This window comes from Brassica napus, chromosome A9 (assembly GCF_020379485.1).
Source record: "Brassica napus cultivar Da-Ae chromosome A9, Da-Ae, whole genome shotgun sequence".
NCBI lineage: Eukaryota > Viridiplantae > Streptophyta > Magnoliopsida > Brassicales > Brassicaceae > Brassica > Brassica napus.
The window spans coordinates 7,265,326-7,290,181 of NC_063442.1; the positions used below are offsets into that span (position 1 = coordinate 7,265,326).

The 24,856-nt window shown below is 34.6% G+C and overlaps 3 protein-coding genes across 4 annotated transcripts; 1 reads left to right on the forward strand and 2 right to left on the reverse strand.

Annotated features, from left to right (window-relative positions):
* Nucleotides 1-586: 586 nt before the first annotated feature.
* LOC106450124 (protein SPEAR1-like) lies at nucleotides 587-2,996 on the reverse strand. 2 transcript variants are annotated; one of them, XM_013891781.3, is made up of 5 exons: nucleotides 2,429-2,996; nucleotides 1,626-1,730; nucleotides 1,261-1,301; nucleotides 1,082-1,157; nucleotides 587-826 (listed from the first exon to the last, which is right to left on the reverse strand). In XM_013891781.3, the coding sequence occupies exons 1-5, from the start codon at nucleotides 2,657-2,659 to the stop codon at nucleotides 722-724; spliced, it is 558 nt and encodes a 185-aa protein (XP_013747235.1). In that variant the 5' UTR covers nucleotides 2,660-2,996; the 3' UTR covers nucleotides 587-721. The 2 variants fall into 2 exon arrangements, with proteins under 2 accessions (XP_013747235.1, XP_013747236.1); XM_013891782.3 differs by lacking the exon at nucleotides 1,626-1,730.
* A 6,421-nt stretch (nucleotides 2,997-9,417) lies between these two features.
* On the forward strand, nucleotides 9,418-15,444 carry LOC106368833 (Fanconi anemia group J protein homolog). Its single transcript, XM_048739661.1, has 23 exons — nucleotides 9,418-10,700; nucleotides 10,772-10,847; nucleotides 10,928-10,992; nucleotides 11,088-11,135; nucleotides 11,211-11,326; nucleotides 11,619-11,684; nucleotides 11,763-11,836; nucleotides 11,913-11,983; nucleotides 12,080-12,167; nucleotides 12,246-12,312; nucleotides 12,410-12,505; nucleotides 12,595-12,703; nucleotides 12,826-12,919; nucleotides 13,036-13,119; nucleotides 13,194-13,350; nucleotides 13,432-13,559; nucleotides 13,636-13,680; nucleotides 13,763-13,791; nucleotides 13,862-13,983; nucleotides 14,078-14,125; nucleotides 14,213-14,337; nucleotides 14,421-15,065; nucleotides 15,156-15,444. The coding sequence occupies exons 1-23, from the start codon at nucleotides 10,300-10,302 to the stop codon at nucleotides 15,237-15,239; spliced, it is 2,838 nt and encodes a 945-aa protein (XP_048595618.1). The 5' UTR covers nucleotides 9,418-10,299; the 3' UTR covers nucleotides 15,240-15,444.
* A 575-nt stretch (nucleotides 15,445-16,019) lies between these two features.
* On the reverse strand, nucleotides 16,020-23,330 carry LOC106368831 (CLIP-associated protein-like). Its single transcript, XM_013808888.3, has 21 exons — nucleotides 22,775-23,330; nucleotides 22,536-22,691; nucleotides 22,381-22,443; nucleotides 22,089-22,157; nucleotides 21,797-21,956; nucleotides 21,564-21,725; nucleotides 21,358-21,455; nucleotides 20,953-21,027; nucleotides 20,805-20,873; nucleotides 20,628-20,713; nucleotides 20,439-20,556; nucleotides 20,170-20,268; nucleotides 19,741-20,095; nucleotides 17,871-19,654; nucleotides 17,677-17,775; nucleotides 17,158-17,262; nucleotides 16,958-17,032; nucleotides 16,800-16,868; nucleotides 16,649-16,717; nucleotides 16,457-16,558; nucleotides 16,020-16,341 (listed from the first exon to the last, which is right to left on the reverse strand). The coding sequence occupies exons 1-21, from the start codon at nucleotides 23,105-23,107 to the stop codon at nucleotides 16,183-16,185; spliced, it is 4,305 nt and encodes a 1,434-aa protein (XP_013664342.1). The 5' UTR covers nucleotides 23,108-23,330; the 3' UTR covers nucleotides 16,020-16,182.
* Between the last annotated feature and the right edge of the window lie 1,526 nt (nucleotides 23,331-24,856).

Sequence of the window (24,856 nt, forward strand, 5' to 3'; positions counted from 1 at the left end):
TTGGTAAATAAATTTAAATTAAAAATCCGCGCTGTCGAAACGGATCATGATCTAGTATTTTGTTATTGCTTTATAAAAAATAGACTATAACCTTTAAGATCTAATATTTAGAAATCACCATTTATTTATAATAGTTCATGCAAAATCTTATAAGAAAAATGGTAACCAAATGCTATATACGACATTTTTTTTTTTTTGATAAACTCTATCGACTGATCCGATTAAGTCCAAGAGAAACGCATTTAGTGCTACAGAGTGGATTAGTCCGAAAGCGTACCACACTGTTTAACCCAAATTTGGAATACCTTCCGACTAATGCCAGGAGATGGACCAATCATCTGTTATGGCCACTATGTAAACCACTTATGCCGAAGTTCAAGCCTAGACTGACCAAGTATTGATAATGCGGCATTTTCTATCTCTCTCCTATCACAACTAGTGAAGAGTTTAACACGTTTGCTTCTAGAAAAAATTACCATATACGGTTTATAATCTAACTTTTTATGCTCCTTCAAGTTTACAAACGATTCTTTAAACCCTTTTCTACTGAACGGTCAAATCATCCCTAAGAAGAAAATAAACTAGATACCTCCAAACCGAATATATTCAGCTGTTGTTGCTTCGATTTTATTTTCAGCAAAACAACATAGAATATATAAAAAGCATAATCACAATGCGCGACTTGTTTCCAATTTCATGAAAAGCAAACTATTACAAATGATTAGAGTGACAATCTCAACTCCAAATCTAGCTCTTGATTGTCATTCGATCCCGAGTTTTGGTTTCCTGATCCCAACGATTTACTTCGCCTTGTAAAACATGGATCCTATTTCAAGACAAAAAAGAACAGTAGATTAGATCTCTTAGCTACAAATTGACCAGAGCTGTAACACTTTAACAAGGTTATTTCACCAACATTTAAGCATGACATAACTACATTGAACCATGGCTACACTAAAATAGAATAAATGTAGTTAACTTGAATAAAACCAAAATATTGAGTGAAACGAAAGTATATAATACTACACAGACTAATAATCAAATGAAAATGTTATTATGTGTGATGGTATAGAATAAGAACCTCGTTAAATATATGTCTGGTGGTGTTTGGTTCCAAATAATGGTGGCTCTCTAAGATGCCGTAGCGTGGGTTCCAACTGTTTTGAAAAAACATAAAAGGTCATTAATATTCAGGACGAAACGAAATATTAACATATTCATAAACCTAAAATGGACAGTTGAAAGTGATTTTATATGTACCTCATGGTTGCTCTCTCGTATTGATCTCTATGTACATCTATCTGCCAATAACAGAAGGAAAAAACAATTAGTAGTTGATATTTTTCCTTTCATTTTTTCATTTTGTTGTTTTATGATTACTTGAAAAGAGTTTTGTTATAGATGGAAACATGATTGACCTAATCTTGCTGAAGATTTCATATCGTAAGGCGTGATATTTGATTTGAAAAGAAAATAAATAACTAGATCAAGTTAGAATAGGAATAAAAAAAAGTTAAGAGTAGGAATTTAAGTGATATTCTTCTTTATAAACACGCGCACACACAATATCATTATCAAGTATAAATCGCACACAAAGAGAGCATTAAGAGTATATATATATATACCATCATATTAGGATAGAGGCCATAAGATGGTGATGCTGATGCATATGTAAAGGATGGCGATGATGATGGTATGGATGAATATTCTCCTTGCATCCTCACATTCTCCTACATTTAGTCGCATATGACGGTCTAATAATTAATATGCAAATTATTACAAATGATACAAAACTATTACAATTTCATTAACATGTAATTTTCTTTAAGTACATCTTAAGGATCTTAAGAAATGAGAGGAATGCCCTCGAGAACTCAACGACCTAGAATAATAACTTATATGAAATCTAGTTCATCTCAACTGAGTAATCTTCAATAGTAGATACATAGACAAATTCTTTTCTCGTTTAAGTCAAAGAAAAAAACAATTTATACGGATGATTGCGACTATATTTACGTATAATCGTTAGATATAGTAAATTATAGATAATTGATTTTTTAACTTGGATAAATGATTTTTGGCCAGATCGAGCATGGTTTTTTGTAAAGATGTATACGTTTTGTAATCGTTGTGTTAGTTGTAATTATTTAGGTGAAATCTAAAGAAATTATTACATACGACAAGAAGAGAAATTAAAATCCTTTTAGATTTCATACAATTAACCATAATCAGACATCTCAAGTTCAGGGGACACTGAATCAAAGATCGGATTCCTATAATAGATCCGATAGAAGAATGCGATGAACACAAAAGGGTCACCACACGTACGATGATCGCGATACCAGTATACACCACTATGTTTAACATGCCCCGATCAACACTGGCGAGATTATATAGTTAATGCATGTATATATATGTAAAATGTTACCTGAGGATACAAAGAAGAACTGTAACTGTCGAAGCTGTTGCAACTCATCTCGCCGTGTAATCTAATTTTCTCCAGCTGGGCAACTCCGAGACCTCTCTGTGGCTGCTTTGGCTTCTCGGAACCATTCTTCTTCCCCCTTCTCGTCCCCGGGGATGAAGAAGACGATGTTGGAGACGATGAAGACGGTGAAAATCCTCTCATGTTTGGTTTACCAAAGAAACTACTTCCCATGTCTCTTTGATCAGAATTAATTTTTAATATACACCGGAAAATCAAGAACTGGAGAGAGAAAGTCTTCTCTAGAGAGAGAGATTGATTTTTCTTGTTATGGTTGGCTTTGAGCTAATGAATCCGAGAGATCTCTTTCATGGTGAATTGGTGATCTCCTTTTATAAGCCTTTAGTAACTAATATTTATTTTATGTTTTTATTTAAAGACATTTAGTATAACTAAAATGCATCGCTGGATCAGATTGTGTCCAGATTTCAATAGATACGCCACGCACACAAATACATTACGTTACATATATAGATTTTGTGCACTTAATTATTTTGATATTCCAACTCTCAATTATTTTAGGGCAATTGTCAATAATAGCACCTTTTGAAGTTTATGTCTCAAAAATAGTACTAGAAGGAGAAAGTCACAAAAATGACATTCATTAAAGGGTAAAATATCTCTAATACCTTTGGTTTAAAATTAAATAAACAAACAAAAATAAATAAATAAAAAATAAGAAAAATGAAAAAAAGAAATTTTTTTTTATAGTTTCAGATTATATGCTTTCAGATTCGAAATTTTTATAATTTTTTTTTTGAAATTATTTTTTCAAAATTATTATTTTTTTCAAATTTTCTTTTTATAATTTAAAAATACTTTTTGAAACTGTTTTTAAAAATTTTATTTTTTATTTTAGAATTTATTTTTTATAAAATTTTAAACCCTAATTCCAAAACCCCACCCCTTAACTCTAAACCCTAGGGTTTGGATTAATTAACCCAATGGGTATAAGTGTATATTTACCTCTTTAATGAAACCTATTTTTGTGACTTTGAACCTTGAGTGCTACTTTGGAAACAAAAATTTGGTTTGGTGCTATCCTAATCTTTTTCTCAATATTTTACTTTTCAATTAATTAATTTGCAGTTTTATTAATTAGAATGATTGTGCAATAAAAAACTGTAATAATTAGCTTAAGCATTCTTAAATATTTCTTGCTTCGAATGTGTTCCAACAAAAAAAGACTTCGACATTAATTGTACGATATACTCTTTTCGTTTCTATAAGATCTATGTTTTAGAAGAAAAAAATTATTTCAAAAAAATATTTTTTTTTTACATTTTCAGTGCATAAACTAATTGCAAATTGTAAACTTAAAAAAACATAATTGTGTTTATTAAAATTCTATTGAGTAAACATAATTTTTAATCAATAAAATTTTAATAAACACAATTCTATTGAGTAAACATAATTTTTAATCAATAAAATTTTAATAAACACAATTATATTTTTTGAAATTTACAATTTGCAATTAATGTATGCATTGCAAATGTAAAAGGTGTATCTTTTTGAAACATTTTTTTTTAAAATATGGAGTTTTTTTTGTAACGGATTGGAGTATATAAATAAAACTAACTAAACACTATAACTAAATATTATCTTTATATCGCCCCAACCCAATTTAGGATTTAAAATAAAACATTAATTTAGGGGGCGACTGGTTTTCCCGCTACCACCTGCAAACGCAGCTTTTGCGGTTGGTAGCGGTTGTCAGCGGTTTGCAACAATCACTCAAATCGCTCTAAACCGCTTCAAACCGCTCTGAATCTCATAAATTCAAAAGCTGGCTCCAGCTAGCGTTTGCGGTTGCGGGCAGTTGCGGGAGGGTAAAATTTGTTTCTTTTTTTTTAAAACAATATATATACAAAAGCAAAAATATTTAATAAAAAATAAAATTGAAATTATGAAAATATTAAAATATATCTATTATATTTTAATTAATATTATAAAATTTTATAATAAAAACAATTTCAATAAATTTCCAAAAATTAAAATTATAACTTTCTAAATATAAATTTTATATTTATTATAATTTTATGATTTTTGATATTTTTATAATTATATTAAATGTAAATATTGTTAATTTATTATTTGACTGTTACCGCATTTGGTAGTTAACCAGTCATAAGTCACCCGCAAACGCACCAATTTTTAACCGTAGTACCAGTCGTACAAATCTCTTAAAACCGCTAGAAACCGCAACCGCCCGCATCCACAAACTCCCGCAACCGCAACCGCTGCGTTTGAACCAGTCAGACCCTTAATTTTGTTTGTTAATTTTGCATTCTCGCAAAATGGCAAAATACTAGCTAAAACAGTACAAAATTTTCAAAAAAGTTTCTGTGACTGAAATATATTCGTTTCAAAGAGCAAAAGAAAAATATCCTGTCAAATTTTGTAAATTAATTATCAATAAAATAAATATGCATAAGACTTTGAATTACTAGATCATAATAACATCCATATATATATATATATATATATATATATATATTCATGTTTTTATCACTAAGATTTTATCAATATTATTTCTATTGATTACAATTTTAATAAATTTTTGTTTTTAACTATTGACTTTTCATATTAATAACTAAAATTATAAAATAAAAATTTTAATAAGAAAAATATATTATTAGTTCATGTATTTTAGTGAATTATATAACTAAATTTTGAATTTTTTATTAGAGAATTAAATGCATATATAAGTTTTGATTAAAAATTAAATAAAATGAAAATATTATCCACTTCAGATAAAATCCGAATAAATGTAGTTTTAGTATAATATCTAATTTTTTATCTACAATTTAAAACATGAATCGAAATTGGACAGATTCGAATTAAACATCTCTAGATCTTATAGCGAAAAGTAACGCTAACATAAACTAAGTCTCGATTGTAAAGAAAAAAAAGTCTTGAAAAGATTACTAAGAAAGCGAAAGTGATTCTTATTTATTTTTTGAGTATTTGTACTCCCTACACACAACTTCCCCCTTATTTGCACTCCATACCCTATTTCTCTTCAATTTTTTTCCCTCCCATCACTACCACTTTCCCCCAATTCAATGATATCCCACTTTTTTCAGTATATTGAGCTAATTTGCTCATTTTTTCTCATTTTAGAAATGCAACGAAAATAATTATTAACTATAAAATAATTATGTAATGTTAAATAAAATAATTTCACTTATTAATGACATAATATTTATTAGATTTATTTATACGTGTAGATTTAATTTTTCTTCTTTAATTTGTAGTTTCCAGAAAAATCATAAGCATTTTTTTTTTACTTTACTACTTCTCAAATATTTTAGGTCAAACTTGTAGGAATTCACCTACGGGAAGCAAAAAAAAAATAAAGGTTATGGTTAAAGTAAATATAATGGTTAATGATGGCATTTTGAAAAGTAGTAAATCAAACTAGTATTTGATAACATTACGCTTATGTGGTATATGGAACATGTGTATACCTATTACATGAACAAACTTTCCAAATTCAAATTTGCAGCAATATTGGAATCTGATGTTACCATCTATCGTTGAGCTGTTTTATGCCTGATTTGATTGTGGCTTATCATTTTTTCATATTCTAATTTTTTTTATACAGTATGTTTTTATTTGCTTTGCACCCCAGTCTGTAATGCAAATGCAAATGCAAGACTGACCAAGTCCCATTACCATTTAAAAATCATATTATTTTTTTCTGAAACGATTTATTCTTGCGGCAGAAAAGAGAAAGAAAAACCAAGTGATGAGCACAATTTAATTTATATATTCATCAACAAGCAAGGAAAATCCTTTTCTAATATTTTAAAATTGTCCCATGAAATCGCAAACCTATGATCAAATCTTGATATTCTTTAATATTTAACACATCTGAACGTTTAAATTTCTTACATAACAGATAATATATTCGCTTATTTAGTTTATTCATCGATGTAAAAGACGATGTTTTGCTCTATATATTGGATATGTCTTTCTGAGTTTTGAGCACTAACAGAAAATCAATATAGAGTGAATAAAACGTTATTTTAATAATACGTATATAAGCAAAACACACAATATTTAGTTGATCAAAAATGGTTTTTTCCATCATTCACTATATTTACAAATTGATTTATGTGTCATTAAAACGTGTGTTTTCCATAGTAAGTTAAGTTAAAAAGATTTTTTTGATTAATACATAGCTACTAACCCATGTCGTATTTTTGGTTTGTTTAAGAGCATGCCAGAAACACATTACTACCATGGTGCCACCATGTATACGCATTCATTGAGGTAAAAAAATTTGTATCCCAGGTTGTACCCTCAGCAATAATCATTATATCAATCGTTTTGCAACTCTTACAGTCCTACTATTTAGAGCTACAATTTTTTTTTCAAGGTCTATTAATCAATTGTCAACTAAATTAAGAGTAATTCAGTCAAAAAAATTAAGAGTAATTGGAAATGAGTGAATGTTAAACCTCTAGCCTAGGTCTTTTAGTTGACTTATCAATGCTACCTTTTTTTGACTTATCAATGCTACGTTCAGTAACGATCGAAAGAAAAATAATACAGCTTGTCTGGCTACAATTTTTTATCCATATAATGTTCAAACTCTATGTCGTGAATAATGTGAACCTCGAACATGTCTTAGCCTTAATTAGTTTCGAGGGAAGACGAGTATTATAATAATGTAGCAACGAGGTGTCACTTTTGAATAGACCACTAACTACATGACACTTGTTAGTTCATATGCAGACGATGAATTTTTTTTATGTGCATGACCCTGACTTTAAAAAAAAATTAACACAAGGGCTGACATATAATTCGATAACCTGAAACTTGATTAATGTTTAAGTTTATATAAAATAATTTTCTCATGTACATCGAATTCCCATTAAAAGGTCGTGCGAAAAAGCATATTCTCAGGGTTGCAAAAAATTATGCATATGTAAATGCGAACCATTTAATGGAATGGTTAATTTACAAGAATATGTACATATATACATACATATATTGTACATATACGCATATGATTAAAAAAATTATGAACTGAATGATTGAAATAACTTAAAGACAGAGAAGTGCATCACAACAGGGGATTATGTTGAGATTAGAAGTCATTTGATGAGTAATTAAGAGAGGATAACACCAAAAAAGACAGAGCATAGTGGAGAGAGTTTAGCAAAAAAAAAAAAAAGCATAGTGGAGAGAGTATGAGATTTATTAAAAATTAATTAATTATGAAATAATATCTACTGTAGATTGTGTGCACATGCATTTCCCCTACTGCATTATAGCACCCTCTGTCTAGTTCTTCTCTATCTTTACTCGTATATGATTTAATATTACACAAATTATTGATCTGTTAAGGATTTTATTTTAAATCATTTTTATCGAATCAAATCCCTTTGATCCTGCTACTTACCTCGACAGCCAATCAGACCTAAAATTCCCATTATATTAATTACTCAAATAGTTAATTATATTGTAGTTTATTTTATAACTCTTAGTATAAGTTAAGCTTAGAAATATACATAGCATAATACCCCGTTAGATATATTAAAATTTATATACTTTATGCTGATATATTTGTGTGTTATGTAAAAACTAATTCAATTCTTTCTCAAACTAATATATTATATATACAAATTATGCTAGTGCTTTTTAAAAGATGGGAAAATATGCTAGCGTTTCATTATTTATTACATCATATTTTTTGTACAACACTAAATTTAATTGATAAAAAGATAAACCGAATTGATCTATATGTAGCATTAAACAGTAGATCTCTTGAAATATGTAATTTTTAAGAAAAGAAACAGTATTTGTAAAATTAAGATTTTAAAACCAATAATACATACAAAAGAAAAGAAAAAAAAACTTTCTTAGCCCGGTCACCTCTCTTCGCCGTCTAGGATTTTCGCCTTCATGTCTTTCATTTTTTTCCTGAGGTCGTGGCCGTCTCTTGTGTGACTGCCAGATTCGGGTTCTGCTCCTTAGTGTGATTGTTTGTGATGACACAAAGACCATACAATACCATAAAGACCAAACTTCCAACTCAAACACATAAAAGACACAAGTTTTGGACATAAAAAATCGTTTGTGAATCCACAAAGACCGATCAATAACACAATTACAAGAAACAAACAAGTTCACTACACCAAATCAAATACATTTTTTAGAACGCAATTACAATTTCTTTTGAAATAATAGCACCATTAACCCAACCACAATCATACATCCAATGACTAAGCCAACCGTCATCTTTTCATATATTTTTTCGCTTCAGCCAAGACCTTCTCAACTTGATCAAATATTTCCTTCTCAATCTTCATTTGCACATTCTCAATGGCTAAACTCGCTCTTGCAATCTCTTTCACCTCTTTCTCAATTCTCACATTTATGCCTTCAAGTGTTTCTGTCTCCTCTAATTATGCCTCATCAATCCACTTGAATATATGCTCATTCTCTAGCTAAACAAAGCATTACACATAAACAACAAAACATTACTCATTCATCATAATCGAGTTAAAAATTGACCTTAACAAGTTTCTGAAACTAATCATGAAACTCAACAAAATTACTTTTCTTCGTTGCAGCATACACACATCGAAAGTATCTTCTGTAAGGATTGGGAATCGATTTTAACATCAAGGAGACGACGGATTCGCCACACCAACAATTCTGCGGGACCTAGAAATCTTCTTCGACGCCCATTAGATGATCCACAATAAGCTCCCGACACGGTTTTGGAAGACCCAAACATTACTCCTTAGATACTCTCACTTTAGGAAATTTGAGGAGAAGAAAATCTAAATTTATAAATCGATTTTAGGGTCCTTGCTTTGATTTGGGATATTGGGTTAATTTTTAGTTTCAAATCGGTTTCGTATTTCTGAGTTTGATAGTTTGGTCTCGCAATTGTACCGAAAATTGTCTTAACCAATACAAATTAAGTTTCATGGGGATACATCTAGAATTTGTTTTTTGGGGATATATAGAATGAGCCAATAGTTTGGGAGTGAAAATGGGAAAATAACTTGTCGATCCAAAAAATGTGATATGTGGGCTATTTTGCAGATGTAGGTGCTTTATTTTGCACATATAGGGGGGGTACTGGAAGAAAAAAGAAGAATGGTTGATATATACAGCATATAGAGTTTGTATATAATGTGTAATTGCAATCTATTACTGATATGTCGTATCAATCATGCTATACGCTTGGTGTATATCATTTATTTGTAGGTCTTGCTTTTTAGATAGAATAGAGGTACAATTGCATTTAAAATTACAACTAGACAGAATAATGTATATTCAATCACTACTAATTTCAGAGTTATCGGTGTATAGAGAATGCAATTAATCAATTACAAAAATGATCAAAACTGTAATTAACGAAAAAAGATTCGGCCATGGCCGAATATTTGCTTTCATATCTAACCAAAATTCTGTAAAAGTATTTAAATAGAAATATTAGTATAAAGTAGTTAAATATTTCAAAATTTTAAATACCTTATAATATGCTCAATTGTGCGATTAGGCACATTCATGGTAAAAATAAAAATCTATGAATTCTTTTTTCAAGAAAATTTATTGGGCCGTTAGCTTTATTAAGTTGGGCTGTTAGCTTTATTAAATTTTGTGGCCCGTTATCCTTAGTATGTTTAGTAGTCAGTGTGTTGCCTTTGGGAAAGGCTATCAAACAATCTAACTCTTTTTTTCTCTCTCTATGTTCCTTCTCCCACACGATTCTTCTCTTCTTCTTCCTCTGTTCTCTTCTTCCATCTCAGTCACAAACCACTGAGCATATCACAAAGCGTAACACTATGGTTTCCCCAACAAGCTTAAGCAAATCAGAAGAGAAAGAAACCCTAAACCCTAGAAACGTGTACCACATCGGAGGACTCCAAGTGAGATTCCCTTATCAGCCGTACGGAACACAGCTAGCTTTCATGAGCCGTGTCATATCTACCCTTGATAGAGCCCAGAGAGACGGTAGATGCCACGCGCTTCTCGAGTCCCCCACTGGCACTGGCAAAACTCTTTCATTGCTCTGCTCGGTTCTCGCTTGGCAACAGAGCTATGCATCGCGCTTTCCTAAAGGAAACTCGGCTCATAAAAGAAGTCATTTCACACCTGACGTCACACGACCACCACCCTCAACAGAACCTAGCGATGTGGTGGAAGTCGAAAAGCCTCCAAGAGTTCCTACCATATTCTATGCTTCGTAAGCATTTCACATTATTAGTTTTGTTGAATATATAAAGTTTATGTTTTGTGTTTGTGTTTGTGTCATAGACGAACGCATGCTCAGATCACTCAAGTCATTCGTGAGTATCGCAAAACTGCTTACAGAGTGCCCATGGCTGTATTGGTATGTCAATATTTAATCTTTTAACTAATAAAAGTTGTCTGTTAATTGTGTTATCCTTCATCTTTGTTGAGAGTTATTAGGGTGCACGTAAACGTTCATGCACCAACCGTCGTGTACAGGGGAAACCTAATTTAGACGAGATATGGTAAAAAAATGTCATTATCATTAGTCTTTTCAGCATAGATGCTCTCCTCTATCTATAACATAACATGCATTCTCTTTTTTTTTTTTTTTTTGTAGCCGGTGTCTCATAAAAGATAGGAATAAACCAAAATGTCCCGAGTTCAGGTAAGTTTTATCCTCAACTTATTTTGGTTTTCCCTCTTTGCGCCTCAAATCACGTTTCTTTTCCTTAACATCCAGAGGCAAAGATGATATTGTAGCTCACCCATCACTTCAGCAAAATGAAGTTCATGATATTGAAGATCTTGTCAAAATTGGATATGCTGTTAGAGGTTATACGTTTGGTTTTACAGTTCTTTTTTTAGTTATTATTTCTTAAATCTCAAATATATAGTCTTCTCTTTTTAGGTTGTCCATACTTTGCTGCCTGGGACATGTATGAGAGGGCACAAATTGTTTTTTGTCCTTATTCCTATATAGTTGACCAACTCATTCGACAAGAAAAACTTGAAGACAAATTGAATGGGGCCATTATAATCTTTGACGAAGCACAGTAAGCGTCAAGTACATATATAATTATGTTTTCAAATTTTTATTAGCAATGCTTGGTGGTGTTGATGGTTGTCTACTAAACACTTTTGTTTGTGTACAGCAATATGGAAGACATTGCTCGTGAAGCAGGCAGCATTGACTTGGGAGAAGAGACTCTTTTCAGTTACATGCTTACTCAAATCTATTACCAATGCATTTTTTTCACTGACATTTTACTTAACTACTCATGATGTCATGCAGAATTACAGAGTGAACTACAACTTCTAAGCCTGGCGATCCCAATGATATATCAACCCGTGTGTGATGCTATAGACGTAAAGTCATCCATCATCTTCAAGATAATAATATTCCTTTGATAGACTAAACTGAGAATTTTCTATGTATATTTAGGGATTGATAAGCTGGATTGGAAGCAGAAAGGACTCCCTAGCAAAACGTGATCCTCAACACTATTTCTCTAGGCAAGTAGGGTTTAAAGTGCATTTATATTCATAGAGGTTAACTTTTAGTTTTTATGAAATTTACTCAATTCAAACATCTTTTTTGCTATTTATCAGCTGGACCGGAGACAAAGCTTTAAGGGAGCTAGAGGAATCTAATATCACTCGAAAAGGCTTCCGGAACTTATCGAACTGCTTCATTGAGGTAAGTCATTTCTTCTACGTTATCTTCCACATTCTTTTATACGAAGATTCAATGTGATGTTGTTCCTTATTCGTCAAGGCAATCGAAAGATCAATGAAAGAAATACCTCCTCATTTGAGTGGGATATTTGTCTCCACACTACAAGGTTTTTTGTTTTCTTGTTACTTTTACTAAGCATCATCGATCTCTGTAATATATTATCAGCCTTGAGGATGAGAGCTTATGGTACAATTATGATGCAGAGTTGTTAGTTACACTTGGATACTTCTTTTCAAGAGATGGAAGTCACAGTCACACCCTAGATTACGAACTGGGTTTACAACGCTTTATTAAAAGAGGTACCAAAGTTAACTTTCTGTTTATCCGAATAATGTAAAAAAAAAAAACCAAAGATGTGTGAATTGCTGTTACTCTAATGGGAATGCAGGAGATTCTTCTGGGAAGTGGACGCATACTTTGAGTTTGTGGTGCATGAATCCATCTGTTGTTTTCAAAGCTATCGTTGATCTTTCTTCATCCATTATTTTAACATCTGGGTAAGCAAGCAGCAGTATCTATTACTTTTTGCTAAGAATCATTTTCCACTTTTTTTTTACCTCACTCTATAAGGTCTGGTTTAAAAACCACAATTGTCATCAAATATAAAATCATATTGCAGGACTTTGTCACCAATGGACTCTTTCTCATCTGAACTTGGGATGCAGTTTGGCGCTTGTTTGGAGGCTCCACATGTGGTTGATGCTAATCAGCAGGTTCGTTCTGACTTAAAGAGCTGTAACTATCCACTTAGCAGCAACAGTCTCCAGAACTGAATGTATGATTTTAACAGCAAGACTTTCTCTCTCTCTCTCTTTTTTTTTTCTTGCAGGTGTGGGCTGCTGGAATCTTCAGTGGTCCTAATAATCAACCTCTAAATGCAAGTTATAAAACGAATGATGAACATCCGTTCCAGGTACTTGGGCATTTTCTTAATCACTGTTAAATGGTTTTCTTCTTGTACTCTGATACCTTACTTTTGGTTTAAAGGATGCTCTAGGGAAATCATTGGAAGAGATTTGCTCTATTGTGCCAGGTGGCTCTCTCGTCTTCTTTCCAAGCTATAAGCTTATGGGAAAACTCTGTACCCGTTGGCGAGAAACTGGTCAATGGTCTCGGCTCTGCTTGGAAAAAGACATTTTTATTGGTGAGTAAAAAGAATGTTCCTACTAATCCCATGTGATGCAATTGTTGTTGTTGTTGAAAAATCTCAAATATCTCTCCGCAGAGCCAAGCGGAGGAGCAACGGGGGAATTTGAGAACGTCCTGAAGGGATATTATGATTGTATAGGCGGAAAGAAGAGATTCATTGGAAGAAATAGGAGAGCAGCATTTCTTGCTGTATGTAGAGGAAAGGTTTGTCACGATCATGTCATGGGTATATATAGTTTATATCTTTTACATGTAGATTTTGAGTGTACACTTGTCACAGGTTTCTGAAGGGCTTGATTTTAGTGATGACAACGCCAGGGCTGTGGTATCCTTTCAACTTCAATAGATTGTTATTGATGATAAATAAAGATTTTTGTGATGTTAAAACCTTGATGTTTTGCATTCAGATAATCGTTGGCATTCCATTTCCAAACTTGTAAGACTTCTGTTTTCTTTCCCCCTTTAGAATCATTTTTTTCTTAACTGATCATTTTTTTTGGGGCCAGGCATGATGTCCTAGTCGGACTAAAGAGAAGTTATAATGATACGTACAAATCATCTAGAAACCTTCTTGGAGGGGGTGAATGGTATTGCCAACAAGCGTATCGTGCTTTAAATCAAGCAGCAGGTGCCACCATGTGATATCTTTGTCATTCTTTCATTTTCTTAAAATTTATTTCAAAGTCAATATTTAATCTAACATGGTGTTTTCATCTTTACAGGGAGATGTATCAGGCATAGGTTTGATTATGGTGCCATCATATTTTTGGGTATCTATGAAGATTTTAATAATATATATGATGATTGTCAATTCTCCACTCTTTTTTTATTTCATTTCCTTGTGTTTGATTGTTCAGATGAGAGATACAGACAACAAAGGAACAGAGTGTCTATTTCAAAGTGGCTAAGACAGTCTATCAAACTGTATGATAATTTTGAAGAATCTATGCAAGACTTGAAATCATTTTTTCCCAGAGCCAAGGTCTCATTTCCGTTTCTTTAAAACTCTCTTATTATTTACATAAATCAATAAAATTGTTAAAATCGAAAACTACATGCATGCAGAAGCATGTTGACAGTAAGATGTTAAGCTACAAAGAAGTCATCGACCTTGAGTGTGTGGTCCAAACTGAGCCTGAAACATCTTTTTTGATCAATAGTGGTAGTTCAGCATCCAGTCCATTTTCTTGCTCCAGTGGTTTGACTCTAGAACGAGGGGGGCCACCGAGTGTTAGTTCCCATGCTTTGAAGAGAAGAAAGTTTATCAGCTCTGCAGCCGTTATTGACCTTGAAAAAGAAAACAACCATGACATGATCACAAGGAGAATTGAGTTTGGATCTGACAGCAGCACTGAAACAAGAGCTAGAGTGCAGATATCTTGTTTGCTCTGTAGAAGCCCTTTAGGCCACCCAGATAATAACGGCTCTTCATATCTAAATTGCTTGGTGACTTGGTCGTCCAAGAAGTATGTACTGACTCTCCTGAAAGAAACATCAAGATCTGAAATGCCGACAAGCGTTTCAGTTATCGTGACAGATTGCTCCTCGGTTGACCAGAGACTCTGCACAAAAGATGAGGGGATTTGGTGCGAGGAAGATGGATGTGTTTTCAACACTATCTTCTGCCCTTTCTGCAGTGTCCCAAACACGACGTGTCTCGGAGTGCAAATCGTGGCTACTGATTCATCAAATGTCCAGTTTCTCAGCAAAGTAAGCTTCAACTTTAGTGGCCATTCATCCCCTCTTTTATGATAAGTTTGATTGGCTAATTTTACTTTTTTTTTTTTTTTTTTGTTGCAGATATTGTTCTTTGCTGATCATCTAAATGTCATGGGTGATGCTGCAATCAAGGAAACGTTGTTGGAGCACCAAGGTACTTGCTAGAGAAGTGGAAGCTGTGAGAAGAAGAGATTACACATTGACAAAAAGTGTAATTTAATTTCGAACAGATTACACATTGACAAATTTCTCTTTCTTTTTCGACAAGTGGAGCAGTATGCTCATACGTTGAGTTTGTGAAACGCCTGCATTTGACGACTAAAAAAAATAAATGAAATAAAAACAGAGTTGTAAAAAAATTAATTGGGCGAGGAGAAACACCAATATATAAGGTACACAGTAAATATGTGGGTTTAACTTGCGTTTTATTGTGAAATTCTCAAGAAAATTATATGTGAATAAATCCAAAAATAAAACACGATATGTTCAAAAGCTTCAAGAGCAAAGATAACTTATGACAGGTAAGCAATCTGTGCGACTATCTACGTAAGAAACGGATTAAAACCTTCTCATATGAATATGCTGACTATCAAGCGAAGAGATATGGAGGTTGTTAAATGCAATGGAGGTGTCAAGAGTTTCTGTGATCGTGTTTTCTGAAAACTATGCGAGATTCGAAATGGTGTTTTTAGATAATGTTATAGCCAGCTTCAATAGCAAAGATGTATGGTGAGATTGTGACACTTGACCTTTACCATGCTGACCCTTTTCCGAAGATTAAAAAGTCTAAAGCAAATCATGTACCAATCGTGAAGTAGTACAAGACTATATGAAGATAATAAATGTTATTTAATCATCAAAACCACAGTATTTTAAAATGGGAATTTAGAAGATGCAATTGATTGATCATACGAGAAAAGTAATAACACATTCCCGCCAAAAATAGATCACACACTAACAAAATGAATAGAAGAAAAAACCCCAAGTTGCAAAATTACATCAAAAAGTATCAGAAGACATACACATATAACCCATATACAAAATGAACAATAATGAATAATAACCCCCCAAGACACAAGGGAGAAAACCAAAGAACACAAGTGGCTCGTTACGTGTTTGAGTCTATAGGGGCACCAGTTCTAGCCTGTGAGATCCTGTTTGCGTAGATGGTCACTAACCGAACCTGTGTGCTGTTTAGACCTTCCAAATGCGGTAAAAACGCTTTCCCAAGCATTATATATATGTCCACCAGACAGAACACCACTGTCTGCAACAACATCAACACACAAATCCCAGTATAGCTCAGATATAGACATATTATTTAACATTTTGTAGAAAAAAAAACACGAGAATAAGCTTTTTGTATCCCCAAATTGTTTTACCTTTCGAACATCTGCGCTTTGGTTCCCAAATGCTTCAAAAACGGCAGGCAAAAAAGAAGACAATTGATCCATTAATTCCTCTTGCGAGAGCCTACCCACAAGCTGTGTACACAAGAAAGCAATGTGTCCCTCTTCAGTGACATATGATGATTGTATGTTTATCTATATATGCAATTTTCTGGACAATTTTACCTTAGTTAAACAATTGATGCAAGCGACGAGAGTTTTTTCATCTTCTGTTACCAATAGTGGCACAATAACCTGAACACAAAGACATCATTTAGATTACGTTAATTGGAAATCGGATGAGGCAATGAAAAGAGGGTAACTCTTAACTACATACACTTAAGCATCTGAAAGGATCGTATTGGGACAAAACTGTGGTCAAGCATTGCTCAGCTTCACCGGAAACCTGAAAGGATATCATATACGAGGAGATCAGGACTCATTAAAAAAATATGAATGCACAAGAATAAGGTCTCTGAGCATGTAATCTCTTACTTTTGGAACAGAGTCCTTCGAGACATGAAGCAGCTTCTCAATCACTATCTCAACCGAATCTTCCATGGCATCTTTCTGAAAATTATCAAGTGAGATATATACAAGTAAGGAAAGATACTCGCAATTTCACAATAACTGGAAATATAACACAATTAACGCGTTAGAGACACTTGATTAAAGAGTCTGAGTAAGTAACAAACCTGGCTCTTTAGCATTTCAGAAATCAGCGAAAGAGCAACTTCTCTGACTGAAAAATCTTCGTCATCGACCACTTCAAGAACAACCGTCAATATTTGATTGAAATACTGAGAATAAACAAAAGAATGGAGAATATCCATTAGAATTGATCAGCAAATGCATATTTTAGTCACTATGAGCAGTAGACGACTTCTGATTGAGACCAGCAAGAAGGAATAAAACTAATCACATGGCGAAAACCACAAATAGCGAAAATACAGCTGCTACCACATGTCAACAAATTTTATGGTTTGGCTTGTTAAGTTTCTATTCCCAAGTTCAAACCAATATAAAACAACTAAGTTTACCAACACACATTTTTCTTGTCTTACCTAGTCTTGTTTAGCTTCATAATATCATGGAGTGAATTAAGACATATCCAGTAACTAACTACTACTCTTTTCAATAGAACTGTAATCTATAAGTTGGCCATGTCGAGACCAATCCCTCCAACTACTGGAACTAGGGTTTATTAGGTATACCTTGGTCCAAACTGATTCCTCGTTAGCTACAGAGGCTTCAATTAATTGCTGGAGTCCAGATATCTTGCTCGAAGAAGGGCTTCCATCACTCCCATTGATCTGTAAAAGCATAACCATCAGGACATGCTTTAAAGTACCAGAGACAAAAAAAAAAAAGAAAACGACTTTTAGCCGATGTGGCAATTGTTACGTACCATATGTAGAATCTGAGGAATACTAGGTCCAGATTCCGGTGTTGGGTTAACCTTAATAGATGAGAGCATGTAGTGAGTCAAATCTAAGTCGCGGGAGACCGCATCTCCATGTCTTTCTTCCAAGGAATCAGCGTTTGTCATATTCAGACCATTTTTGTCCAAATGCTGTGGAGATAAGCCATCCAAATTTTCAACGTTGTCTGAGCTTCCATTAGGGCTAGTTCTTATCAAATTCTCACCAGCTGGAGTAAACGTATAATCAGAATCCTTTTGGTTCAACAAATCACTGGCAGAACTTATCCCACTTCTGAAGTTGTGATATAGTTTTTCCTGAGTTCCACTGGAAACACTTTGACCAACAACACCACCAGTGACCGTTGTCGTCTCCTGGGAAGAACTCCACTTCCTACCACTACCACTATCACTGTCAACAGAACCCCCAGAATACCTGCCAAGGAATATATTCTTCTTGGAAGCACCGGGATAACCTTCTTCAGATGATGTCCCAATGGCATCAGATGGGTCATAAGACTTTATTCTTTGTTTCTCCTTCTTACTCTGCATATAATTTAATAGCTCCACCTCGATGCGGGGAGTATATTGTTTGAGGGCTCTTCTCAAGGAGTTTTGCTCCTCAACCGACAAACTAAGAATGTAATTTAGAAGTCCTGTAGAATCATAGTGATTGTAGACAGATATGATACAAGTAATGGAAGCTTCTTTTAACTTGGTATTTTTGTCGCGGGTCAATGGTGTCAACTTTGCTAGCCATAACTTCAGGATGCCACTATTACCCGAAATTTCAGGGTTACCAGCGTACCTGTTGAAGGAGTTGATGGCAAATTCAATCACAGCTAATTTAGCCTTTGGTGATCTCTGCTCATCCAGTGAACGAAGCAACGCAGGTAAAAGGGAATCTACACTGTAGGTTTTGCTGACGATTTCCAAGGTTGACGAACAAGGCTGTCTAACTACCTCTTTTGGATCGATTAGCCTTGAAAACACGTGGGGTAAGACTCTCTCCATGTAGCTCTCAAAAGGTTTTCGGCAAGATGGTATAAGATCCGCGAGTGTCGACAGTGCTGCTTGTGCAACCTTGTGGTGAGGATCATCCAAGTGCCGGAGAAATAGTTTCATTACTTTCTCAAAATTTTGGATTATTTCTTGAGCACCTTTTGGGCCTTGTTGCAGCAAAGTTTGGAGAAAATTGAAAGCTGCAACTCTGGCGGACCAATCAGAACTTGAATTCAATCCATCGTTAAGGGCCTCGTTTAGAGACGCTGGACCATCAACATGATTTGACATGTCACCAACTTGCAGCTGGCTATCATCGAAACTCCTCCTCCTGCCTGCCGACATTCTTCCACCAGCATTCTTTCTCAAAAGTGGCCTCTGGAAATTGGGAACATGGCTAGCGTTCAAATCTCTATAAGAGTAATCAATCTGCTGTCTGTCTAAATGACCCACCATAAACCGCCTAGCCTCCCTGGAATCGTTGTTGTCCTCAAAACAACTTCTTTCATTTCTCTCTGAGACCCGTTTAGCTGTCAAGGATGAAAAGCTCGGATGAGACTCGGACAACAGATTGCCACGGTGTGATTGTCTTCCTGAGTCCTTCGCCGCTTGTATTTGGGTGATGATATCTGACAAACCAAGGCCACCACTGCGATTACTGCCTCTGTTAATACTAGGCATTGATTCAGCAGTTGTGCTATTTTTGAGAGTATTGGATGCTGCACTAGAGGCATGGAATGGAGGATCACGGGACGATGGAGGGTCAACTCCTGCACTAGGGGATAGAAAGACAATTTAGCTGCGCAAGAATGTTCCGAAAACAAGATATACTCTCTGAAGGAAAGAAGCTCAATACCTAGATCCAAACTACTCGAACGAAGGGCTGCAGGATTTTGTCTATCGGATACATGCAGTCCTCGGAGCATACTTTCAATTGCACTGACCTTCTGCTTGCTTGACTGTAACACACTTTCCAGACTACGTTCAGAACCTTTATTGAGATCCTTTGATTGGGATAGGAGTAGGCCAGAAGAAAGAGATCCTCCTGAGGACAAATTTGAACTTCTATCCATAGCGACTATGGCTGATGTTCCATAGCCAGGTAAATTAGATGGAGCAGACGTCTGAGAAAATGAAGGCTGGGAGTGTCTCTCACGGACAGATGGTGAGGCGTGTCTCCTATGAATTCCACCTTCTTCTTCATTTATTAGCTGAGAACATTCAGAATGTGTTATTAAGCCTCATCATGCTAATACGCAGAATATAGAGAGTTGAGAAGCGTTACCCTTTGAATGACAGGGTCAAAGGAGGAAAATAAACGACGAGAACGATCCGGCCAAGTTTTTGCAAACATTCTGTAGCACATTCTAGCAGTTGCCCGTACCTGTTATTCAAAATTTTAACAGCTTCCAATGATGCATGGGAGAATGATAGATGGGCAGTACAAGAAACACAAATCGGTTGATACTAATAATGCAAACATAGATCCCATCAGAAGGTTTTATAGAACCCTAATTACTGCCATCCCACACAGAGATGAAACAAGGAGCCTACCTCACTCATAGCATCTGCAACACAGCATCTAATCAGATCTTCGTATAAATCAACTGACCGCTGAATTTCTGGAGCATCAGGCCAATGTTCGAGTGTTAATAGTGCATATTCACAACACCTGTATAAAAAACTGGGATCAACTTCCATAAAATCAAAGGTCTTATGATTTATACGAAGGCCGAATAAAACCTTGCTCGCAGAACTGCATTACGGTCATGCTTTGCTGACTCAGCTATGCGAGGAAGTACACGGGCAGCTTTGCAGTTACGCAGCATCTAGAATAGCAAGAAAGCATCTGTGTAAGCGGAAAACTTAGACGAGCAGGCAATCTTCTAGAAGCCAAAATCAGAAAAGCTAATGATTTACCGTTTTTATGCAGTTATCAGCAGATTCTGCAATTACAAGCACAGTTATCACAACCAGCTTGAAAAGTACCTGATTACATTTTAAAATATCAACATGAATGTATATGCATTGAATGTCATAACAGTAGATGGCAGGGGTTTAAGCTTACTAGAATAAAAATCTCAGCGCATGCTTCAAAATCACCCAGTAGCTCTTTTGATAAGAGACACAAGAGATGGCAAGCCTATGTACACAAGAAACAGTAAATGAAGTAAAGGCAATGATATAAATACAAAACTATATAAAATAAGGCTGCATTCATCTAAAACACCGTTCATCCCCTACTGGAACTTAACAAAATGTGTTATTCTGGCTAATTAAATGAATACAAATTATACAACAATGGAGAGTGTTGGCACGGCCAGGGAAAAAAATATGAATTCCATAAACTAATGAAATAGCATTTCTCTCGACAACCCAAATCATCAATTTGTCTCCATTGCTGGGCAAAGAAGAATAAAAAATGCACTCTAAATCTTAAAAATAAAAAAATCAAATCGACAGTTTAGTGAACCTGCTTAACAATGGTAGATCGCCGGTCAGATAATTGTGTACTTAAGGGACCAACAAGTTGCTTCAGAAGACCTCGAAAACAAGAGTAGTCAGTCGCACCTTCAACAGAGGAAGATTTCATGAGATATGATACTAGAAATTTCAGAAAATATCATCGAGAGCAATCAAATGAAAGGAGACGGAAAAAGAAGTTGATTAAATGAATACCTCCTGCAACGAGTCCTTCAACCCTCCGCATAGCTGAGATACGCAATGACCAGTCTTTCTCCGGGACAAGTGTTGAAGCAACTTTCTCAAATTCTCGTATCAGCTCCTTCTCTGAGTACACTGTGATTGGCTCGATGGGTTTTTCGGTGATGTCGGCATCTCCTGAAGTACACAGATAAAAAAAATCAGCGCAACACCATTTATAGAATTTTCTTGGGGGAAAAGATCTGAACCTGCAAATAAAGAGTTCTCCCTAGTGGAAGTCTTTGCTCTCGGACTGCTTTTCTTGGGATTGACATTTGATGCCTTAATCTCATTAACAACATGGTGATGGCTATCTGTAGAACGCTGTTGTGGCTCAATACGTTCCAGTCTAGCATTAATATCCTTTACCTGATTCATAACAGAGAAGGAGTTGTAACAAACTGAAAAATTCTACTATTCCTCATCAAAATACAGACGCAGATTGATATGCAATATGCACGCTCTGCACCACATATGAATCAATCTTAATCTGAGATTTACCATATATGATGGAAGATGGTGGCGCTGAAGCTCCTCACGAAACTGAGACCCACCCTGCATGTACATCTCCTGAGAGAAAACACAAGTGTCATATTAGAAGCAAACACGAGACCGAGCATCTAAACTCTAAACTCTATGGATTCTCAAAAACAAATAGAGAAAAATTGATGATGCACAAAGTTTATTGGATTCACTACCATCTCATTCATAGTACTGGAATTCGATCTAAATAACCAGTCAGCGTCCATGATTAGAAACTAATACAAAGTCTCTTAAAAGGTTGACACTTTACCTCAATGCACAGAATTGCAGCTTCCCTAACAGCTTGATTCGGATCATTTAACATCTGAAGTATCTGACAAACAAGAAAATACCATTTTCAATATCGAGCCTTCTCAAAACCAATCAATACAAGCATAAAAAAAAACAATGTTGCTTCTTTTGTACCGGAGCAAGAATAACACGCTGGAGAGGGAGTTCGGTGGATGCAAAGAGACCAATGGCAGACGTGACAGTACGCGCGAACTCTTCCCTCACTCTCCAACTCTTATGCATCCACCCATACGAACCTGCTCTTTCCACTATAATCGTCGGAGACGAAACCTTCAACAAAAAAAAAACTGTTACATCGTCTTAGCAACACTTTGTTAATTATTAATAACAATAAAATGATAATTCAATTTCACCTCCATTAGAGTTGTCAACAAACGCCTCGCCGCATCCCTAACCGGTTGCTTGCTGTCGCCAAGCCTCTCCACGACGGCAGGCACGAGCGCGTTCAAGTGAAGCTTCAGATGCTCCCCGGCGAGCACGGCGGCGGAAGCAAGAGCCTGGAGCGCGCCCTGGGAGACTCTGAAATTGGTGTCCTTGAGGAGATCCAGACAAGAATCAACCAGCGACGTCACTTCCGATGGACTCAGGCTCTTTCTAGAAGCTTCGAGGAGTTGGTGAAGCCGCTCCACCGCCGCCATGCGCTCCTTGGTGTCCTTGGCTCGCGCCATTTCCAGAGCTTCCTCCATGACCTACAGGCTACAACTCCCGATCTGCCTCTCCTCCCTTCAGATCTGCCTATTCCCCCAAACTGAATCGATCCAAGGAGGAGGGAGAGAGAGTGTAATGTGATGTGTTTAGAGAGAGAAGCAACGAAGAGATTCAGCGGAGAAGTGCCGCTTCATTTTTTTTACTTACTAGTAGAAAGAAAGAGTAAAGGTGACTGGTTTTTCTTTTTTTCTTTTTTTTTGTCACTGAGTAAAGGCGACTGGTTAAGAGTTTAGAGTTGAACAAAATATTTGAAGAAGATAAAACGAAGCCACGTGGTTGGCTAGCTATTTGGGATCTTACCCTTCTTCCTTTTACTAATTACAGTGACATGCCACTATTAGTTGTACTACCATTTATGGTCCTAGCTTAACCGCGGTTCGTGATTCAAAGCAGTTCGATCCGGTTAGGTCAGTCACAGCGCATTTGAGCCGAACTCGCAAGAGAGAGAAAAAAAGATAAAGTACTTGTCTAATTAATCAAATCCATACTCTTAAAACAGAAGTCATAAATTAATTCAGGTGTGATTTTTTTTTTCTGGCTAAAAGATTTTATTAATTATTGTCAGCACAAATATTGTTATACAAAAAACCAGTGTGATTTTCTAATTTGGACTAATCTTTAGAAAGTTGTTTAAATTAATAATTGTACAATATTTGAATTATTCTAAAACAAACAAATCAAATAGGTATTTATAAAATTATTGTATTTTAAAATAATATATTAAAAAATTAATAATATGGTAAATATTACAATTAATCATGTAAAACAAATAATTATGTATGTAAAAATAAAAATAACCACCCACACAGTCGTGTGGGTCAAGATCTAGTCTAATTATAAATTGTATATATAATAACAGTTGAATTGACCAAAAATATTTTTTTAAGAAATCAAACAGTCGTTATATTATCTAAGAAGTGGTTTGAGAAGCTATACATGAATAGAACAACAAACATGAAATAGTTCTATACTAAAGATTTTGTAATTCAATCTAAAGAATCAGTATACATCATGATCTCAAAAAAATATACAAAAGTTTGAATGAATAAAACTGTCTTTAAAGCGTTGATATCTTGCAGCTATGTCGAGCAGTTTAGCCATGTTTGTGGTTTTGAAATTATGATGATCAGTTTGATGAAAAAACAAATTATGGTGATCAAATTTTTGCAATATGTTCTCAAGTTCTCAGACCATCTCCAATATATTTCTCTATTTTTTCCTCTATAATAGAGAAACTCTATAATAGAGGTGAGTTTCTCTCCAATGTATTCCTCTATTTTTTCCTTTAAAAAAGAATATTCTTGAAAGATTCTTTTTTTATTATACATTTTACACCTCTAACTTGTAAATGTTGAAAATTAACCCATTCATTATATTTTTTGAATTTTTTTCATAAAATTGCAATATTATTTAAATTAAACATTTTATTACAAAAGACATTAGACAAAAAAAAAACAAAGTACCATTATCTAACAATCACTATTACTAAATGTTTCTCATAAATGATCAATTATTGCATTCCGAAGTGAGAAATGAGCTTTTTTATCTTTGATTTTTCTGAATCGACTTATAAACTCTTGAAATCTGGTATTTGGACTTCCGGAGGTAGAGCTTCTCTTCCAATTCCAATCGGTGCATCGAGATCACGCTCGTCCTCAATAATCATATTATGTAAAATTATACATGTAGTCATTATATCATGTAGTAATTTTTTTTCCAAAAACGTA